Source organism: Rissa tridactyla, chromosome 1 (assembly GCF_028500815.1).
Source record: "Rissa tridactyla isolate bRisTri1 chromosome 1, bRisTri1.patW.cur.20221130, whole genome shotgun sequence".
Lineage (NCBI taxonomy): Eukaryota > Metazoa > Chordata > Aves > Charadriiformes > Laridae > Rissa > Rissa tridactyla.
In genome coordinates, this window is record NC_071466.1 from 68552192 (window position 1) to 68575685 (window position 23494).

The 23494-nt window shown below is 39.6% G+C and overlaps 1 protein-coding gene across 3 annotated transcripts in view; it reads right to left on the bottom strand.

Annotated features, from left to right (window-relative positions):
- Nucleotides 1-1705: 1705 nt before the first annotated feature.
- GRTP1 (growth hormone regulated TBC protein 1) overlaps nucleotides 1706-23494 on the bottom strand; it is a 38343-nt gene continuing 16554 nt past the window's right edge. For all 3 annotated transcript variants that reach the window (XM_054188441.1, XM_054188451.1, XM_054188433.1), the window contains exons 5-8: nucleotides 20911-21007; nucleotides 4594-4766; nucleotides 4286-4471; nucleotides 1706-2209 (exon numbers count right to left, since the gene is read on the bottom strand). In XM_054188441.1, coding sequence (XP_054044416.1) covers nucleotides 2120-2209; nucleotides 4286-4471; nucleotides 4594-4766; nucleotides 20911-21007 — 546 coding nt within the window. In that variant the 3' untranslated portion in view covers nucleotides 1706-2119. The remainder of the gene's footprint in view (nucleotides 2210-4285; nucleotides 4472-4593; nucleotides 4767-20910; nucleotides 21008-23494) is intronic.

Consider the following 23494-nt stretch of genomic DNA (forward strand, 5'->3'; position numbering starts at 1 on the left):
TGAGTACTAAAGCTTTGGTTTGGCTCTACTTTAGAAGCTTTAAACAACCTTAGTGTGGAGTTATTTTAAACAAGTGGGTTTTTTTCTCTGTCACACAAAGGTGAGGTTGAACTGTGTATGCATCTTCGGAACAGCCCCTTGTTTTGGACTTTATGTTTGTAAACAGGTACAGCTTCTGTGTATCAGCAACCAGAGATCTGGAGAAGTTAACTCTTCCACTAAATCGCTGCTTACTGAGAAATGTCAGTATATTGGTCTGTCCTGCCAAACATAGCTTTCTGAAAGTGCTGCTAAGATACTTGGTTATAAGGACTTGTAAATGACACTTCAGGTTTTATTTTGAAGTTGGATTCTTACCACAGAGTAGGAAACACGTGTCTCCTGAGGTCTGTGTGTGTTGTAATGTGCTTGGAAATGAAGCTTTGTGTCTAAAGCTTCCTTGACAGTGATGTTTTGCTGTTAACAGTTACTAGCTACCCAGGGCAGGAACCAAGACACAGTGAAGCATTGCACAGAACACTATTCTTCTGCCAGGGAGAACTGAACACACGGCAGTAAGGCTGGCATACTTTGGACCATCTGCCCTGCTACCTTGAAGGTACCTGGCAATTACAGATTTTGCCAGTAGTGAATAAACTAGTATTTCATCTAATACCTGGTGATGTACAAAAAGTATGGTACTGCTACTGTGCTTACAATTTGGTACTCAAAGACAAAGGGATAGCTTGGAATCATACTGTTGAGTAGCTGTCTTTACTTACCTAGGAGAGCACTCATCTGCTTCCTCTGAAAAGTTGTGGGGTTTTTTTTTCCCTGCTGAGGAATGAAAGGAACTCAGTCTGCAGGGGGGAAAAGAGATAAGCCTTCCTTAACAAGGAATAAAGAGAGCTTGGAGTCTGAAAAGGAGTGTGGTGTTAGAAGGTGAGGCTTTCCACAGTAGGAAGAATAAAAAGCACAAATTGCTGGCCTTTCTTCAGTCTTCCCTCCCTTCCCAAGCAGGAAGGAGAGGGAAAGGATTTGGCCACGAGAGGGCTCTGCAAGGACAGTAAAGGAGCTCACACAGGCACCTGGCCCCAGCAGGGCTGGAAGTGGCCTAAGTGCCAGGGACAGGGCTGCTGCTTTGCTTGTTTCTGCCCAGGGGTAGGCTATTTAGACTTGCATTAAGGTACAGCTTTGGAACTGCCCCATGTCTCATCCTGTCAAGGAAGAAGTCTGTTTGTGGCTATCTTTACAAGTGTTTCTCCTAAAATTTTTAGGGACGCAGGTAGATGAGGATACAACCTCAGTACACCAGCACAAAGGAGACGTACAGCATCTACTTTCAGCATCCCTTACAATAAAGTGAGAAGTGCTGCTTCCAGATGTGAGTCAAATAGCTTGTAACCTACTATGCTAGAGCTAGAAAATTCTGAATAAGCATACAAAACGTTGAATGGTTATAGAGGAAGCTTTGCTGCTGCTTTCTGTAGCCTTGCATGTGTTCCTTGCTGCCTTTACCTGAAAAGCTGTTATATGCTGCATGGAGTAACTGTTAGTGAAGATAAAGATCACCTTCCTTATTGCTGTCTTGCCCTGCACTTTGCCTTATTTACTGAGCTCCTTCAGTGATAGCAGAGAGGAAAAAGGAAGATGCTTGTATTCTAGCCAACTACTGGGAGTCAGGAAAGAGATCAGATATTTTGCTCTCTTCACACCGAGAAACGTGTTCTGACAAATTAAATAAATTTATTTTGTACAAATGATAGCGGTGTCACAGTTAATACAGTAGGAAGGATATGTAATCTTATACACCTGATTGTTTTAACATTACAAAATGCCCTGAAAAGACAAGGATGGCGGCTGCTTTTTTAAAAGGAGTGTCCTGACTCTACTTACGTTCTACTCTGGAAACACTTTAATCCTCTAAAAAAAAGTAACAAAAACAAAACAACAGAACCACCAGTTCCAGTTATGAAGTCTGACATACAGTACAAAGTGCTAACAACACTTACTTGAAAGGCAGGAAAAATTGGTCAAGTGTCAGTTAACTCATGGAAAGCTTAAAGTGTGCTTTAGTCAGTGCAAATAGAGGAATGTGTCAATTGCTGTAGTATCTGACCACCTGGTTAAATGTGGTGTGTTATCCCTGAGAAAGCACCTTCTCTCTGCAAGTCTCTCGGAGTTTGTTGATTGTTGCCATGGACAAGCTTCCAGGGTCTGTGAATATTTTCTGGGGACAAAAGGAGAAAATTCTTAGTTAGAAGTCTGGCCTTGGACAACACGCTGGAATTCTTATGTGACTCTCTGAAGTGTGAAATCCCTGATTTGATATCCATACTGTGAAAACGCTTACTCCTTGTAACAGGGTCGCATCTTCATCTACTCTGCTGTAAGGACACAGTAAACCTGCAGCTCAAAACAAGTGCTGTAAGTTATGCAAAAACTACTTTGAATGTAAGTGTCCAGTTAAAATTAATTTAGAAGGCATTTGTGTTGGTGGATGGCAGGCCTGCGTGACGCTACAAAGCGCTAGTGCATTTCTTATGTGGTGCTAGCACAGGTTGTTCAGGCTCTGGACCACATACATGTATACAACAGTACGTTCCTACTGCAAAAAAATCAGTCTTAATCCCTTGCCCTATTACCTTTGCTTTTCTTCACTGAGCTTTCCAGAGTAGCAATGTATATGGATGTAAGAATTTAAGGCACTTCAAATGCAGTTACAGATATTTGTAATATTTTTTTGCTTTGACTTGTTGCTTAAGAACCACACATTTGTAGTCGCTGCTTCATCTAAAACTTTTGACTGAACGAAACTATGAAGCAAGCTGCAAGTTTATGCACTTTTGCACTTTACTCTACAGATAAGATGCGTGAGCCCCTCAGTTCTCTGTGGTTGTAACTGACAACTTGGAGATGAGAGTTTTGAACAGCATTCTGGTACAGAAGTTCTGCATTTGCATTAAACTAAAAACTAAGATTTTGTTCAGGGGGAGGGGTGGCATACAACATTCAACTGTCATCACCTCTGCTATCTGTACTGCTTGGAAAAAAAAAAACAACAAAAAAAACAACAAAACCAAACCTAAAAGTACGTGTTTCAAAGATAGATAAGAACCTAACATAAATTGTTTATTTAACTGCCCTGAAAGCCCCCCCCTACAGTAACCAACACAGTTAAAACGAGTGTTTTATTCAGAGGAACTGCAAGAAGGTGGTAGTTGATTTTTCTAAAAACAGCTGCTGTAAAATGTAATGTAATTAAGGGGGGAGGGGGAAGTCCTTCAAGGTCAAGTGTTTCTATCAGCCTCTGAGCTGGTGTTCTCATGGTGGTTAACATTTAACAAAACTTTTATTCTAATCCCTTTATGGAATGGGAAAATCCATCAACCATCTCCCTTCTAAATTAAGCTGTACCTGTGATTTATTTTTCTCTTGCTCCTTTAATTAAAAGGCTTACAAACACTAGTAAGTTAAAGTTATTTTTCTTCTTTATGAGCAAAAATATAAATGATATCCTGCTATGACAAACTTATGCACAGAGCTCTGACATGAGCACAAAACTCTCCTAGAAGTCACCTACTGAGATGTAGTTTTTGTCCACGCTTAGCAAAAAGTGATGGCAGAGTTCGTCAAGTGATTTATGACAGATGTGCTTCTGTTATATTTATTTGCAATTGACATCTTTTACATTTCAGTCTTCTGAGTTAAGCTCTGAATCTAGTGTTTTATACAGATTTGGCATCCAAACTACTAATAGTTCACAAAAATAATTCTGAGTTTGCAGGTTATCATAAAACTTGAGCGCTCAACTTCATGGATTTTGTCTGGAAAAAAGAACTTGGTGCTACCTTTTTGTTCTTTGACTAAACATAATGCTTTGTATTCTGGCACTACGAAGATTTATCAATGCAAGCTTAAAATTCACTTTGTGTCTATTCTACAACATTCTATTACAATTCATCTGAAAAAAAGCACAGGAACACATGCATAGTTCACTGAAAGAATGTACTGAAGTTATTTTCTGGTCAGACTTCCTGCCTTAACTGGTAAAAAGGGCAAAAAGAATTTTTTTCCCTGTATGACAGATAAAGTGAATGTCTTACAGTATATGGATTTAGATGATAAGTCTCTTAAAAAAATTCTTTAAAGGGTTTACATTTCTTATATAAAAACATTCTTCATCCTTTTGGCAATTCTTACATATGCATTTCTCCTAACTGTATTCATCTTTTTGACTGAGCAAAACATTTCTCAGTCAGTCTTGTTTTTAGTTTGTAACAACCAAAAGCTGCAGAGAATTTACCTGCATGAAGGTGTGACACTCGGTTACAAATGCTCCTTTGGTGATCTCCTTAAATTTATCACAAATGTCAGGGAAATTCGTGGCTTCCAAAATAAAAGCTTGGTGTTGCTTAATTAATGTTAAGGCCACGCGGAAGATGATCTTTGACCCCTCATAGAATAAACAATCCCATATTCGGAGCACAGTCTGCAGGCAAGGAGAAAATTCAGATTATAGCGTCTTGATTTCCAGTAGGTAATTATTACTAAAGTGCTACAAATGAGATACTGATCATGAAGGTATATTAAGAACTTTACGTTGCCGATTACCTCTACTGGAAGAATGTCAATGAACAAGCATATAAACCAGCGTGACACCACCAGGGTCCACATGACTCCATGTCTTTCCATCAGCTCTGCCACAGCTGGAACTTTCATTTTCACAAGTTCTCCAAGGACTTCCTGATCAGTTTTCAGGCCCAACATTGCAGGACTGTAATAATCTTGGAGAGAAGAAACCAAAATTCAGGAATCTGTGGACATGATTTTTGCACAAAATTGAAAAGAATTTCCTGTACAGCTGCATACATAAAAGCAAGTTGAGCCTATGAATGCCACATTGGAGTAAATTAAACCAGGCAATGAAGATGTCTGCAGTGTGGTCATGCAGCACTTCTCTTTAGCCACGGCTGAGCCCTCTACACAAACACGTCAGTATCTTCTTTCTCTCTGATGTTTTGTGGCAATTCATTCTTCCTTCCCAAGGAAGGATCATCTAGGTAGTCTTTAACTACTAGCTTAAACTATAAAAGTCTTACTAATATTTAAACAGTTCAATATAACCACTATCTCCTTCCCATGTGTGGGGGCCGCACAACTCCCAGTCCACGTAATACCCAGACAAATAACAAAAAAAAAAATCCCAAAACAACTCCTAGACTTTAGACTGGGTCCAGTGACAAACTGTAAATGTGAATTTCTGAGAATATCAGCTGTGCAGGGGTGCTGGAGGCCAGATACCACTTCTAAGGTATGACCTAGCCATTAAGAGTTTTCCTCTCTTTTCTCCAAGGCAAAGAAATCCCACTTCTTTTCATAGAATAATTCCAAAAGGAAGTGAATGACAGGTTCCCCCAGGCAACATCTCTTCCTACTTAATTTATCTGAGAGACAGGGGTTGAAATTAGACCTACATGTCCTACACTGCTGGTCATTGCACTACACTGTTAAATGCAAAAATTAAGAAAAATGGAGCATGCTTAGACTGTTGCTGCACAGCCTGTTTGATAGGGTAAGTATTTTCATTACCAAGGTGCAGGATGAATAACAAGCATCTCAGTTCTATAAACAAGTAGTTTTGGGTATACTTAAGGGAAGAAAAAGATTATTTTAGTTCATAAGAGTTCAGATGGCCCAGCACAGGACAAGAGTTACACAGATGTTTATGGAATTCATATTCTGGGTTTAGATGTTGACAGAAACATGTAAGCTGAACTTGATGGCTCCTGCCCTGGGAAGTAATCGTTGATGGTTCACTAGTGCTTTGCTGACAAGACCTACGTTGTTAACGTTATTTACTGAAAGAAATAACTCCTACCACAAGCACCCTTCTCTATGTTTCTTTCCTTCACTGGTTCTGGAAAGCTGCAGTTCAGGTTTCTCTAACTTAGCTGGTTTCTGCCAAGGTTCCCAGACACACACAGCATAGACAGATGGTTCACATGAAGATGGAATCAGAAAGAGCGAAGTCCATTTGTCTGAAATAGTTTTAATAAAACCTCCCAGTGCTACAAATAAGTTTAAGATGATGCCCAAGTTATGCAGTACATTTATAACCGCTTTAATTTCTCTAATGAAATCACAAGAGCAGTTTAATATTCCACTCTTTTCTGGGTCAATGGTCTCCTTGAACAGACTTCCCACCCCAGGAACTATTTGCTCTCCATTTGTGCTGTTCAAACTGCAGAACATCTACAGGCATTTTTATGGTTCTAAGAAGCATCTCATTCAACCTTCAGGAATCTGGCTTTTTGTCTGTGATCCTTATTGTCTTTGTTCCCATTGAAGAATGACAGGTAAAACTCCTCTACAGACATAAGAGTCACTGCCACTATATGCAGTCCTTTAACCATTTGCCTTTCAATTGCTTGTAGGGAAAGCTCTGAGACATAAAGCACAAGTAACCCTGTCAAAAAGTGTACTAAAACCAAACAGAATCACACCATGACCTCAAAGCCAACACAAAAACTTCTCTTTCTCCATATTTTGTGCAGTGTTGTGCTCATCTGTGAATTGGAATGGAGGTAAAATAACATTAACTGTCTGAGTAATCCTTTTTTTAAATGCTGCTTTAATGTAAGTGAAAACCGAAGAATCACATTTCACATAACAAGCCGCCTTCCCTTTCCTATCTTTCCTCCTCCTCTCATACATCCACAAACCATATATATTTTTTTTTTTCTGTTTTGTGCTCCTGAGACATGCGAGTACTTAAAACTTCTTCAAGTTACCACCAGCGAGTGTCCTCAGGAGGAAGGACAGCAGCCCACACGCTCTCTGCTCTGCTGCAATCATCCGATATGCTGAAATCAACAACGGCTGCTATTTTTAATTTGTACAGCAAAGTAAATGTCAGGATCTCAGTGAGAACGCAACCAGACACCCACCCAGCTTTTTGAGAGCTGGCGAGTAAGAAGTTAATGGCCAGGCAACTTGGATACGTCACTTCTTGAATTACTGAAGCGGCACACAGCCACGAAGCCTCGGCGTAAATTAAAATTTTGTTCAAGTTTGTTAGATTGTACTGCTGGACAGAAAGGAAAAAAGGAACCATTCATTTATCTGGGGCAGCCTCCTGCTGTTCCTCATGGAGCAGGAGGGGCTCCCATGTGCCCTGGTACGCAGCACTGCAACGTTCAGCCCAGCGCCACTGCACAAGCGGGAGCGATTAATGATTTTATGCAAACACCAGTAACCGAGTAGCAGCTCTTTTCCTGGATATTAGCTGCCAGTTCACAACAGAAAAGTTACATGAGAACAATCTGCATCCAAGACATTTTTATATGTAATTATATACATTAATTATAAACATTAATTACAGTTATGTTAGTATTAATTATAATTATTACACATAATTAATATATAATTATAAATTAACATATAATTATATATATACACACACACTTTTATATATAAATGTATGTATATAAAATGAGCTCCTCAAATCAGGAAAGCCGCATTTCCAGTCCTCCAGAAACATTCCTGCGGGACCCCATATTGGTGCAAGACTGACCCAGAGGTCATTTACAAGGAACATAAGAGCACTGCAGCAGTCCAGGGGATAGCACAGATCCAACCTTACAGCTCTTAACATGGATCTTCCAAGGGCAGCGTTACCCCCGGAGGGGTGCCAGGCCTCCCCGGAGCACAGCCAGCAGCGCCCATGCCTGCGCTCTGCCCAAGGGACCCCCACCAAGCCACGGGGGTTACGCAGCGTTAGCCAGAACTACACAGGCAAGCTGGGAGAGGACCCAGCGTCATGCTCAAGCCACATTTCATTGTCCGTGTCCATGGTTCGACTAGTGAAAATGATTTTGTTACTTGGTTCCGTGCCTTAAGTGCTTGGTAACATTTAACCTACACGGCTCTTCTATTCTGTTCTTATTTGCTAGGGATGCGTAGTCCCCAAGCCGCCTGGAAATGTCCCCTCAGCAAAAATCCTGCAGCTCTCCCCTGCTGCAAACGTTTCACTGTGTGCCCTATTTTTCTAATCTTCCATAATTGTCTGCTCTGCCCAGAATATCTCCCTGAAGTCAAGATATCCTTGTTTATAAGAAGTCTACACAAGCCTAACCCTCCCCCGCGCCACAAAGCTGCTTTTCACAAGCTACTGTGCAGCAAATTTTTTCTTCTCACCTACCATCAAAATATATTAGCTGTATGTTCCATCATACAAATTAATTTAAATTTCTAGATTTTTATGATCCACGTTTAATTAGCGTATTAATTCTTTTTCTCTCTCAATAATCTGGCAAAATACTGAGCAGTTGATGACCCAGAACAGACCCGAGTCAGTCACTGTTCCTAATCTGCCACTTACTAATTAAAAAAAAAAACAAAACCCACAACAAGAATGTAGGCTAATTATATTGTCTATCTATTGATCTAAGTTGCTTTATAGGAATGTTCTCTGACAATATATCACCCCCCTGAAAAAAACACAAAGCCAGATTGCTTCCTTTTAGTCCTCAAATTGTCAAACGGAAGTGATCATGTTAACATTTAGGTGGATCACGCACTACGTTGCTTTTCATCACATCTTCTTCTGGAAGGCAACACATGAAATACTGTATTACAAATTATTATTTTATTCTTTTATTAAATTATTATTATTGAATTCCAGAAAGACATCTAGATGAAAATTACGTTTCCCAATATGAAACTCCTCGTTTCCAAACTCTTTTCTAACCTGGTCCAAGGCTTTCCTTACTTTCCTCTCAGCTTCCCTTTGTTTGTTGCTTACCCACATGCATCTGCTTTGCCTAGTCTGTCATTCCTGGTGCCTGCCCATGGATTTTGGATGCCTTGCTGAGTTTAGGAGTGCCCAAGAGTTTATCAGAGGGCAATGCAGGCAGCACCCCTCGTGGAATTCGCTGCACCGAGCGCCCCTTCCTCAAAGTCCTGACCCCAAAGAGCGGCGCAGCCCATTAGCTCTGCCAGGATCGTCAGCTTCTGTTTCTCTTGGAGTTGAGCAGCAAAAAAGGAAAGGCAGCATCACCAACTGCCAGCTATTTTATCGCTACAGTACAACACAGGTGGTTAGATGAAGGGACTTTTTTCCTTGTTTAAAGGGCTTTTTGTTACTAACACTGCACTGACTGTGGCATGCTGTCACTTAATTTGACACCTGTTTTAGTTCAGCATCTGGCAGAGATGGTCCTTAAACTACATTTCACTGTCTCCCTATCACAATAATTAGCACCCCTATGAATCCTATTAGGATATCAGGACTAAGACATAACTGTCTGCTTGTGCTCCAGAGCAGTAATGAGATTTGCAGGAAATAAGGATAAAGCTTGTAGGGACTGTATGACCTTGTTCTCCGTTACAAATAGATTAAGAGGTTCCAAAAATAAAAGTTTAAGAAGCAGTGCTCTTACAGCCTTAAATTACCTCTACAAGTCAGAGCTGCAGAAGTTAAAAAAGAATCCTTTAAGTCTGTTGTGCATATGTCAGGTTAAATATAAATACTCCTACTGGAACTAACATGATTTGAATACTTAGTGCTTTAGAATTACCCAAGACAAGACTTCAGCTCTGCTGCTGATCTTCCAGCATTTCTATTATTTCAAGAGCCTACATAATGCAGCCTGGGACAAACTGAGTAATTTGTCTTGGCGATTCAATTTATTTAAACAAGCTGAAAAATTAAAAATTAGCTGGTTTAACTTTTCTCACAGTCACAAGCTACGTAAAGTATTTTACTCACAAGAATACGTTTATAATGTCCATGGGAGCCCATGGCGTGGGACTGAAGCACTCTCTCTTCCCCCAAAACAAGCCAAAATGCCTCATTTGTTATACCAATATGCAACATTCAAAAATCTCTTCACTGTAGCACATTCCCATTTGCTACCAGACTTCATTGGAATCCAGAAGGGGCAAATAGAGCAGGCCTCAGTGCTGGTAGGCAAAAGCAAAGGTTGCCATGAACAGAACCGCCCAACTTCATGAAAAGCACTCAGTTCTACATTTCAAGTCAAAACAGAAACAGATTCCACCATGTGCCTTTGTGGGGAAAAAAATCCTTTCCAGTAATCCTTCACTATAAAAACTTGGCTGTTCGCATGTTACCCAACAGAGGGGTTATTTTAAATAACCTTGGCAGTGCAAAGTTTTCCTTTCCAAAAAGATACACTATCATAGCAGAGTTTATGAACTTAAAGCAAAACACATGGAACGAGTTTCATCAGTTACAAAGAGGTCAAACTAGATTATGATAGCAGTCCCTTCTCACCATCAGAGCATCTAAATGCTATTCCTCTACAATTTACCGATTCACTCATTCTCCCTGTTGGCAACTCTCAGCCTGTGTTTTCCGAGAAGGCAGGGCAATGTTCTGCTCTTTTGCTTTTACCATGGGATAGTCCAAAAAGGTGCAGCAGGTCTTCTAAGAATCTACATCATGAGCCTGGCATAAAAAAAGTTGGAGAACCTATGTTTGGGAGGAAATCAGAAAGTCACAACAGGAAGAGCAGGAAAACCAAGAGTACTGCCAATTCTTTTTGCAATATCAGGCCAAAGTGACCCCCTACAGATGTCCTGGCCAGAGTGATATCCTGCAGATACGTGGTTAAATGGCAAGCTGAACTCTTAACTATGTTATTTTTAAAACATAAGTTCCTAATCCTCCAGGGAACTGAAAAAAAAATAAAAATCCAACAAACCAACCAACCTAAAACAGGCTCAAGCCATATTTTATTCTTCCTTCATCAAACCAAACTGAACTTCTGTCCTAAGGCACTGAATTCACATCAGAACCAGCAGTAGCCATATCACTTATAACTGAACAGTAGCTTTAAAAAAACATAAGCAAGCCAAATTAATTTTGGATGGCAGAACTATCTCAAAAAAAAAAAAAAAAAGAGAGAGAATGCAAGCATTTTATGGATGCTTATTGGTTGTGATACTGAGATTACACCAAGTTTATAGTGTTTTGAGAAGTAATTTACTATTAGCACCTTTTCAGCAAGCACAAAAAGATAGTGTTTCTACATAATCCCATCGGTCTGTATGCACCTCTTGCTTCTGATCCCAAACTTGGACAATGGATCCTGCAGAGTAGAAAGAGCCCTTTGGTTTCCTATTTGCATTTCACACAGCACAGTGGGATTCTAAGCAGATGCAGCTACAGTTTGGAAATTGACAAAGGATGTTTGTTAATTATAAAGACAATGGAAAGAAAGGCAAAGATGATATCCTTCCAGACATTACAGAAAGCAGAGATGAAATACAAAGAAACAAAGACTCCATGTGTAACCTCTCAGAGAAACAAACTGAAGTTGGCAGCGTGTTAGAACGCACAAATGCAACTTTCAGACATTCTAGTTATGGAGAACGAAACTGGCTTATGTTTTTATTTTATTTTTTTAAATAACAACTCTCTGTTATGTGCGGCTCAGTAGAGACATTTGCATCATTAAAAACTAGTCTAGATTAAAGTTATAGCTACCAGATTGTAGCTTGCGCAGATTACACATAACTGAGCAAACTGCTGTTGGCCAATTCTTTCTTCCTTCTCCCCGCTCTTTGTATCCACTGCCACTGGAATTGCTCCTTTTGTGGATAGCGTTTTTTCAGAGTATCAGTATTGGATAGACACCAATGGCCACGGGTTATTCACCACTTGTCTGTTTCCAAATGGCCTGGCCTGACTCCAGTCATTGCACTCAATGAATTGCACCAGTTTAAAGAGTTTTTGGAGGAGGCTGCAGCTTACTGGGTTGACGGTGATCCCAGGAGCCAAAGCTTTTAATTCACAAAACACTTTGACAAACTTTTAACACCAATTTCCTCAAATGGAGGGGAAATTCATGAACAAGCACTGAAGGCTACTTCAATTGCTTATCATGCCCTTAGAGGAAACAAACATTTTTATTAAAAAAAAAAAAAAAAAAAAAAAGAGTTTACAATTGTACAGTGAGTCTTAATGACTGATAACTTCAGCTGAATAAGGATTCCTGGATCTGTAGCTTTTTTAATTCCTTTATGGGATTAGGAAGAATAGCTATTTTATCAGTTCACTGCTGCACCGACAAGATTATTCTTAGCACCTCAGCACAAAACACAGCATCTATATTCTCTCACGCTTAAGAACAACCCCAGTGTTACATTTTCTTCAGCTTTTTACAGGAACCCTACACTCACGCCATGGGGACTACTGAGCACGTTATCAGAAGACTGGGACAGAAGCAGGAGGCTTAAAATAGAAAGCTGGACAGACACATACGGTTCTAGCCTGATATTTGGAGAGGGAAAGCAATCCAACCCTTCAGTCTGAAGAGAAGGGGAATGAAAGCTACAATCCTCTTACTTCAAGCTTGAGGAAGCTAACAAGAATTAATTTTAATCTTGAAGCAACAGGCTCTGAAACTAGAAGAGGAACAAAGGAGACTTCTCTACTAGCCATAAACTGAAAGCTTAGTTAAAGCACTCAAGTCTTCTGAACATAAAACACGTGACTCAACCAAAGTTGTATTTCCCAAGCATCTCTCTCAAACTAAACAGTCACTTCTTCTACATTTAGTTAGACAAAAGTTACCACTGTGTACCGCACATGATTTTCTTCACATAATCTCCTTTAATCCCAAAGCACATCTCTTTCCACATTCTTTATGTAGCCACCTATGCTGCATATGCATTATACTATATTTTGAAACAATATCAAAGCCTGCTGTCAGTGCCTCTTCATACTATGCCATATTAAAAAAAAAAAGCAAACTTGACAATATCAAAAGCAATCTAAAGCAAATCTAAAATATCTAAAGCAATCCAAAACAAACAATTTTGCAGTATCTTAAGTTGCAAATATGATAAATCCAGAGTAAGCACATCTTAGCTCAGGAAAAGCCAAAGTATTCCTTGTACATATTTACTACTGAAGGAGAGAGTATGTCATCTCTGCATATGACATTAGCAAAACTGAGGTTAGAAAACTGCATCCAGCTCCGATATTCACATTTAAGGCAGGAAGCTGAAGAACTGGAAAGGACGTAAAAGAAAGCGTTACAAACACCACTTACAAAAATTAAGCTCTGTAAGGAACTTCTCTATTTGTAGAATTTATGCAAGGAAGACGAAAAGCAAACTTGACCACTTCATAGAGAAAACACTCTAGGCATTATGGTCTTTTCAATATAGTAAGAGAAAGTTTTAAAAAGAGACAACAGTTACAAGTTAGAACATGGCAAATTCCAACAAAAAGTACAGTAAACATTTTTAGTAAGAGTGATTTGTAGTTGGAATACACTACTAGGAGTGGTGGCAGCGTCTCAAGTTTTGGACTTTTCACAAAGATGAGGTCTAGCCAAATGAGTCTGCTGCAGAGGGAATGGGAGGAAATACTAGTGCTTCTTCAGCTGGCTTCTTGTACGCAAATCCAGTAGTATTTCCAGTTTTGTGAGTCTTGGTATTTAACACATGGATTACTCTTATGGGGATTTACAAGTTAAAATACAAAACTGTATATGAGGATCTGCACTGAGCACCTATAACACCATTATACATTTGTCAGCTATTATATTATGCTTCTGGCCGTCAAAGTGACACACTCGAGAAGATTGCATTATTAGAGCTGTAATTGAGCATGCAGAGCCCTGGCTGACCATTAGAAGGTCAAAAAAAATATATATATGCTACAAGGAATGAAATAAGCTACTCACTTTGGCTTTGCCCCTCTGATGCTTTAATTCCGCAGTTAAAACAGCACAATCCCTTTAACATGGGGAAAGCTCTGTCAAAATGATAGTTTCAATACCACATGTGCACACTAGTGCTTTCACAACTACAGCCATTAGCTAAAACTAAAAACAAAAACAAAAAACCAAAAAAAAAAACCCCGATCCCTCCAACATGGCTGTTCCAATAAAATACAAAGCACAAACTAAGTAAGCTTTGTGCTGTATGCTAAGGCTTGGCCACTAATTGGCTTTTACGCATTCAAAAAAAAAAAGGGGACCTCTTCCCCCAAACCCACGCTTTTGTGTTTCCACCACTCTGCCTACCTTCCTCCTTTGTACGCAGCCAGGGAACTAGACCTTTGATCAGTCTTAACTGAACTGAAATCCCATTTGAAAGGTTTATTTTGCTGGTGACTTTTGAAAGGGATGAAACTTTGATTTACTGGGGAGATAAACAAGCAAATACCACTGCCTGCACAGATAGCCAAAGGTTGCAGTCCCATCCAGAGTAGTACCACAGAAGGCCTACTGAAGATACCTCAAGTCCAACATAATAAAGTTACATTAATGTAAGGCTTGCTTGCCAGAAGGGAAGAGGCATACTTGACTTTTTTTGGATGGAATAAGTCATTCAGGTCCCGCTTCCAGTGTAAATACAGCCATATCTAGGAACATAATATTCTTCAGCATTTTTAAACACTATGGGTCTGAAACTTGGCATGTTTTCTCACAAAAGTAAGGCTGACAACACGTATGTTCTTGTCATATACAGGAAACTTCTGTTTTAGACAAAACTGTAAGATTTCAACCCAGCTACCTAAAGCACACCTGCTAAATATTGAGATTGTTCTCTTATTGATGAGGCTTGTGGTTTGGGGTGGGGGGTAGGGCATGCAATATATCCAGGAAATAAATTATTCCAAAAGTATAAATATATGTATAATTTTAAAGAAGAAAAACTCATTGTTTTTCAAGAGAAACTCATTGTCGTGTTACTCATTTCCTCCTTGCTCATGCCTCCCAAATCCCCTAGCAGTTCAGATTTGTAAGTAATAAGCAGTTCAGGCTTATCATGGTTTCTAAATACAGGCACATGATGACTCCTATGTTCCACCTTCAGCTTAACAGGACACTGCATGCTTAATTCCTAGGTAAATACAACTAACCTCTAATGTTCCATGATGAATGCTTTCATCATGGCTGCTGGTTAACAGTAAAACATGTCAGAATCCCATATTTCAAAACTCCTAATTATTCGGCCTACCAGCCAAACATTCCTCTCTCCTAGTGGCAAATGCAATGTCGTGCTTCAGAAGTGTGCACTGCTATGGCTTCACACGCGATCACAAAGGAACTCTCTAAGGATGAGCAAGAACTCTGACAGCTCATGGCCCTGTAGCTGGGCGCTGCCAGAGGAGGAATATAAGCAAACAGCCCAGAACTGATTGATCTGCTGAAGCTTCCTGGGCTGATGGTGCTATAAAAAAGCTTGGTTATCAAAAACTACCCTGCAAATGTGAGGTCGCATATATTATTCATAACTTTGCAAGGAGCTTTCCACACCAAAGGCACATGCCTGCGGTGCTCAAGTCTCCTCTGTGAAATGACATGTTTTTCATCATGATAGTCTCCTTCACAGGCTACAGATTCCGCTCTACATTACTACTCTTCGGGTCTAGCAAGTCTCTTATCTGCACAGCTTCAAGTAGCATGCTTTATGTGAAACAAAGTTCCACTCCCCTTTGGAGAAGCAGGTCTTAAATGACCCAGCTGCCTAGCCAGTTCTGCATTCAGAGGTTCCCTGGCAATACCCAATCATGGTATTAAAATAAATTCAGACACAAGAACGAAATCAATACATGCTTAACTGCAACTAAAACCAAGTTGTCCAAATAGAAGTACTGTAAAGGTAGTACAGCATTCTGCATTTCTCAAGTGGCCCTTCCCTTCAAACCTGGAAGTCCGTATGATGGGACTTCAAAGAATGTTATAACGAGTCACTCAGAGGAGTATATACAAGTCTTTGATGCGTAACTATGTTATTAATCAGTTCAAATATTCATGTCTCTTACTATGCCTAATCTCTTATGCAATAGTACCTGCAAGTCTATGGCTGATACAACTGAGAACCACAAAAAGCTGAACACAGAAGTGTGTTAGATGATTATCTATTATCTCAACATGCAGACATTTGCCTTAACTGGCAGTTGCTAAGCTACCCACTGAAGTGGTATCTTGCATTGTACCTTGTGTCCGTGCAGATAATGCAAGTTAGTTCAGTGTTGTCTGCTACTTTTGTGACTACTTCATCATTCAAAACTCTGTTCTTATTTTTAATTATTGATAAACAACCAGGCAATACACATGAGTAAAAAAATTTTAAAAAACAAAAGGCTAAAAAGCAGTAGGCTGAAGGAAAGTTGATAGACTGATCCTTGAAGAATGCTTGTAGGCTACACCTAAGGTAAGATTTTTATTAAAAATGTTGGAGAAAAAGAAAAAGCTGCTATTTCTTAACAATCCTAAATAGAGAAATACTGTCCCATGTCAATACATGAGGCACAACAGAGTAACATAGTGAAAAGATTGGTGTGAGAGAGACATGATGATATTTAAAATAACAAGGACAAGAATGTGCAAATATAGTTCAGCAAAAAGGTGTTATGAATTCCTATAAGATGCAGAAAAAACATCTGTTGACAATGAGAGAGGGGCAATAGCACATCCATTATTACTGAGATCACAAATCAAAACCAGAGTGCCACAAGAAAAAAAAGGCAAGGGAGATCTTACAGTTTTTCTCTCTTAAATAAAACACTTCCAGCTGTGAAAAAGAGAGAAATAATGCCACTGCACAAGGCCCTAACAAATTTCCCACTGGAAAAAAAAAAAAAGGGTGCCATTGTGATCAAGTTGGAAAAAAAAATAAAATCAATTTGAACTGGAATGAGCACACAAAATAATTACTAGGCTGAAACGGGAACAGAGAAGAGTTTCATACAGGAGAAGAGTTTGACTGAAGCAGCTTAGTAATACAAAAGAACTGTAAAACGAATTGACTGTATGCTACAAATACATGAAAGGTTCACAAGAGACAGGAGGACTTCTTTTACACCCAAAATTCAGCACTGGCACAAGAAGAAAAGTATATAAAATTGTCCATGAACAGGCTAGTGCGGAAATCACAAGACCTCTATTAACCATTGGAAGTCTTAACCATTCTACAACTGGTTTTCATTAAGAGTAAATAACTCCAGTATAATAGTCTGGTAGACTGAGTATGGCTTGATAAATAGTGCTGCTTTCAGACTGAGAACCACTAAGTGGAAGAAAAAATATTAATAATTGTTCTGCTATATATAAGCATAACTTTCATGCTAAAGTGAGTTTAACTTGCCAAGTTTTTCTTCTCTTAAACTCACCATTTATTCACAAATATGTAAAACGTCACAAACATGCTCCTTAAATTATGTATCAAAGTACCAGAGTTAAAATTTCCCACCTACCTGATGCTTTCTAAAGCAACCTCCCCAGTACTTCCTCAACAGAACAAAATAAAATTCTTAACAAGAACCAGAGCTACGAACAGAACAGAAACACTAAAGCTACGCTGAACAGAAACTGCAGACACATCCACTCTGAGCTTGAATCGAATCCATACTGCTGCTTGTGGGCAATACTGTCTGCTCCAGCCATCTGTTTTGAATGAACCTGGGAATAAAAGATCTTGGTAACACCCAAAACTTCAGTTAAACAAATAATTCTCTTCCCCCTTGCTGTGTTTAAATGAGATAAACTCCTAATCCTTCCAAATCCCTAGTTGAGCGGCTGACAGACACAACAGACTAGGGGCTTGCCTTCAGCAGAAGCAAGATCTTTCTGGCCTCACCCAGCTGCACCCAGCAGTGCTACATTCAGCCAGATGAATGGCACGCACACAACTCCACATACCAACAGACCAAATAGTAATTTTTGCTGGCTCTCTCTCTCAGAGTTGTGCTAACTCCATTTGGATATAACAGAACAATTCAGCCAGAAAACTTCTATTGATGGGGTCCCATTCCCAAGGCATCCCCCTCCCGTCAGTGAGTGGAGCAGTCACACCTTCATCATGTCCTGTGGTATGCACCTCCCTCTGGACCTAAAAAGCAGTAGAAGTGGGGAGGCGAGACATAGCTTAGGGAGCTCTTCTCTGTCACTCCCCCAGAAAGCTGCCACTAATGCTCCCATCTGTCCCATTTTACATTTTTCAATCAATGACATTGATCTGTGGCCGGCTTGGTTCATCTGCTGACCAAAAAAATGCTGTCAGCATCATGGTACTGGAGCAGATATTTAATGTAATTAAATGCCTGTGGGCAGGGGGAAGGAAGCATTCACAGGGACTCTGCAGAGGACAGAGAAGGGATTTCTAAATTGTCCTAAATCACCACCAATTTAACTGGCAGTGACAGGACACACTCGAAAATGAGGACATGACCTGGAGGCATATCTGTTGCAATGAAAGGGGCAAACATGTAGATTATAATGCAAACAGATGAAGAAAAGAACATCAGCAACAAAACTAAAGGAAAAAGTGTTGGCTAATCATACTGTTGGCATCCAACAAAAAGTGATTGCTACTTTTTCCTGTGAAAATCTGGAGAATATACAATGTTTCTCTGCTTCCCCAATGAATAATTATAGGGCTTTAAACTGAAATGTGCTGTACCTTGCACTGTTAATGGAAGGGCAGTACTTACTTACCCGCGTTAGTTTCTTTATGGATACATCTGCATGTCTGATTCTCTCTCTCTCACATATACACACACGATATTTCACTGAAATTATGACAATTATTTTTTGGGGAAAAAAGCATCAGCAACAAGTTTTCTGACAATAAAGCCTTGCATTACTTAATATAAATATTTTTACTACATAAAAGATTCATACTACCTAACTTGGGCTCTTGTTGAGGCATCCAAGCTGTAAGGGATGCCTCAAGCTCTCTTAAAACTGACTGTGGAGAGGAAAGGGGCACACTCAGATCAGCAATTCTGATCAGATAACCCCTTCCCCACTGATGAGGAAAGAAATGTTAAGCACGCATGTTTCTAGCTTCACCACCTCAAATGGATGCCTGTAGTGGATATGCTGAACCCAGGCCAAAGTCTGTAAGAAGACTCTTGGCACAAGGTAGCAAAAATATATCTTTAAATATAACTTAAGTAAATGTATATCTTCTTTGTACACAGTAATTGCCTTTCACGTTATGAGTTTCTTCTCATCACCAATGCTAGTGGCGTAAGATAAATTCAACAACTAAGAGGGGAAAAAGAAGAGCAACTTCAGTCATTTAGGTATCAGCAAAGCGTAAAATGATATACAAGAAGAACTAAAGGTTGTATGACAAACTGAAGTGCCATACCAAAAACAATGAATAAAAAAAAATCTGAATCTACTCTCTTTCCCCAAATAAAAACACCTAAAACTACCAAAAAGATTAACAGCAAAGTTTCCATGGATCACTTTGCAATGAAACTTGCCTTTTACTGAGGGCCTTACCCCTTAACACAGTGATGTCACTCGAAAGACATCCACCCATGTCAGCCACCAGTAGGTCACATGGCAGACAGCAGCCCTCAAGTCTCCTACCTGTTTGCACAGCTTACAGCTCCCAAGGCTGAACAAAAGCAACAGACAGTTGATTTCTTTAGACTATTTTTGTAGCTTGAAAGTAAACTTCAAGGCTGCAAAACCTCAAATATTTGCAGATTGATTCAACAAGTCATAGTGCTCCTTGCCTGTCTTGTCTCTTTCAATCTGCGAAGTCCAACCACTCTGCTCATATGCAGGGAAAATCTGAGTTCTTACACAATGTATTCAGCATAAAAGATAATTTCTTAGAGTCGTTCAAAAGCATTAAAAGACTTCCTCAGCCTTTTCCTTCTTTCTCAAAGTCTTTCTCCTCTGTTCAATAAGGAACCAAAAACTATATACTTTTATGTTCATTTGTTTAAGATTAAAGAAATAAACAAAAAAGTGAAACAGAAATGATAGTATCGACTTTGACGTCCTTGACCAGCACTTAATTGACACTGTAATATTGAATTCAGCTTCTAACCACTGGGGATAAAGATCTGTTCAAAAGCAAAACTGAGCCAATAGGGAATGTCAAAGCCTCCTTATAGAAAAATTAGTCTCCCATTTCAAGTATGGATTTACATTATGGGTGTAGCTGTAGCCAGTTTTGTGCAATGATAATGGGAATTCACAATGAAGCCATTCTTCCTCTATAATTAAATCCCAAGAAAGAACATTCCTACATGTATTTCATAGCAGTGTAAGACATTGTTGTGCCTGCTTCTGGTTTTAAACTACTTCACACAGATGGTGAGATTCAGCTTATAGATGGGGCAAAACTCATTGTGTAAACACCTCCTGCAAACCCAGAGATCCAGGCAAGGGAACCTAGAGAGCTACTGAACTGACCAGATGTTGGTACTGTCTATAGCTCAGGGTGTGCTGAATTTTCCTCTAGACTCTTTTCACCAGCCTGGCTATACCACCATTGATTATAACAGAGCTTTGATAAGAACTTGCCATACCGACACAGGCAGGGATTTTTGGCTTTGTTGGAAAAATCACAATGCGTAAGGTGCCTAAGGTATCCCCACTCAGAAGTGGGGGACAGCAGAAACTACTGTGTGTAGCAGAAGCCATCACCACCTTGCCGAATACCTTTGAAGAAACCTCATGCTGCCTCTTGCCAATCGAATTCCTACTTTAAACTCAGTGCTCAAACTGTGCATATCTCCCATCTTTGCTCTGCTCAGCAATCACTGCTTTGTCTGTGTCTCATATCATATTCCTGCAATCAGAACTGCCAAATTCTTTGCCAAGTCCTGTTCCCCAACATCATACTGATATAGCAAGATATCTACCTAACAGGTGTAAGTAGGGAGTGGGAAGTAAGACTGCAAGTTATCATTCATATAAACCACTGCATCAAGACTAAAATCTGACTATAAAACAGAAAAGTTTTGCTTGTGTGTTGTGTCTTTGTCCTGTGTTTCCAGGACTCTAGGAAATCTTCAGTCCAGCAAGTCCATTTTAACATCTAAAACCTCTAAAAATGGAGAAGAAACCAAAGATAAAATAAAAGCCAAGCTCCAATATACGAATACAACTACGTATGTTTTTAGCATACCAGGCAATATTCTTCCAATAAGAGCATCTAGCAACCAAAAGGACTCTTCTTCATTCTTTGTAATAAGAATCAGGTATCCAGCTATGAAGTTCATGCCCTGAAATAGAAAGAAGGGTTTTAAGATGCATACACTTATCTTAAGAGTTTCTGGTTCATTTCTTTTGATTAAGGGCTAAGTTACTACAGTTCTACAAAGTGGACATACTAAGTAAAATCTAGTAATAAAGGCCACCGGTTGAGTAAGCTGTTAAACCTGTATTACAACAGCTAACAAGAATTATTAACAAGATCAAGGAGAGGAAAATTAGAAGAAAAAGCTTAGTAGTCTATAATTTACCTTCAGTTTTTCCATATTTTTTTAAACCCCACAGCCCTGCCCCAATGTAACTGAAGACTGCTTTGACCAGAACCAAAACACAGCTGTCTTAGAAGTGCAGTACAAACGCAACTCAAGGAGAACGCCTCACCCAAACACTCTTTAGTAAAAAGTTGCAGCTCCATCAGCTTTTACAAGCTGTTGATGCTTAACTCATCAAATGGCTGCATATGGATCGTTTGCTTCCATAATACCTCTAGTACTTCACATGCTAGTCAAGGACTGGCCACTATAGCTCCTGGCTTTCAACATGCAAACAGAAGGTAAACACTGGTGGGTGGGGGATTGGAAGAGCTACCAGAAAACGTGTGAAGAACAGTCAAGTCATGACTGTCCAGACTCCAGCTGTGCAAGTTTCATAACCATTACTGACACTCTCTGACTGGAGAAGTGACATATGGAACACACAGGTCAGAAACTGGCATTGCCTGTAAACACATTGTCTCTGTCTCAGGCACTTCTTTCCTGTATCCACCATAACACTGCTAAGTTATGGAAATAATACCGACTTACATGCATTAGTAGCCCACTTTCTCAAGCATTTTTTAAGTATGTCTTTTCCATTGTAAACAAGCTGACAACTGTAATAACATAGACAACACATCAGTATGACTATATACAAAAGCTGCTTCTGAGGTGCAAGCCCCCCCGGAGTCTTCCTAAGCTAACAGAAAATTATCTTTAAATATTTACAGGCTATGAAGGCTGGTGTTGGTTACACTGCTTTCTTAGGTTTCATCCCTTTCTTTGGCCTTCTCCCTGTTATCCCTCATTCCTAGCTGGACTTCTCCAGCACATCTATTGCCACAGGCAGCACCACTGTCTGTGGGTATCCTGCAGTGCTGCCAGTTATGGCTGTCAGCCAGAGGACAGCTACCAAAAAGAATGCCTCTCACAGCCTCTGGAAGCTACAACTTTCTCTCTGAACTGAGAGCTCGTTTCTTGCATTCAGCAGATTTGACTCACCTGTCCCATCTCAGAAGGCCTTGCACCACTCTCAGAACAGGGAAATATTAGGACATTGCATCTTCTCCAATGTTTCCTTTTCAAGCTTTGAGTCACTACAGCAGTTGTTAGACAATTGGCCTGGATAGACCTTGCATGGCCTTACATGGTGCATGGCCTTCTAGTTAGGAAGGCAACTATTTGTTTCCATGCTGACGGTTAGCTTAGTAATTGCATCTGTGGTGACAAGAGACTGTTTGGCATTTCACATGGCATGCACAAAAAGCTACTCTGCAGCATATGCTCACAGGACACTGAATTTCCCTGGTCATAGCAGGGCAGGCAACGCTGTACCACTGTCACAGCATGACAATGCAAAGCCTAATACACTCCCAGACAGGAGACTTAAATGCCAGTAATTACCACAAAATCACCAGTGTTATGGAAACACCCCCTGAAGACCCTTCAGTCACTAAAAGCTCTGCAAAGCACTTTAAAAATTCTGGGTTTCACTCTGTATTTTCTACTGTTTACAAGGTCTCTCCTATTATGCAGTAGGTATCACTATATCTATCCTGATGAAATCTGCTATTTCCCTAGCAAAAAAGGTGATTTCCTGAAACGTTGCTTGGTGTATGACATGCCTTGGAAAGGAGATGCTGGCCTTTGGTTTATGTTCTAATTATTTAGACAGAATAGATAACATTCATTCTATGCAGAGACCAAAGGTGAAAAGGAATCATATAAGGCTTTTTAAGTCTTCTTTCATCTCCAGTATTCATAATGCCAAATTACAATAAAAAGAGCAGCCCATTGATTAAGCAGTTAATGTACCAAAACATTTTAGTAACAATGAGACATATATTTTGGGAAGAAGCTGGCATGGTTTAGAAGTTGTACATGTTTGTGGGTATAACTATCTCTATCTAGGAGCCTGACGCTTGCAAAAGAGAATATTCACAATTCTACCCCTTCTATTACTCCCAAACTATTAAACATTCTATTTTAATAAATATATAATACTAAAAATAATAAAAATAATTGATCTTTCACTCTCATTTTGCAAGTATTTTCTGTACTATAAAACTGGTTGGGATGAACAAAAAGAATTTGTTTCAGTGACATCAGTCTAGGTTTAAGTCCATTTAAGTCTTCTCTTCTCCAGGTTTCAATAAATATAATTCATACTCTTTCAACTTTGACACAGTTGTATTTACTGTACTAACTTCCTCAACTAACATGAAGTACAGATAAGCACACGTA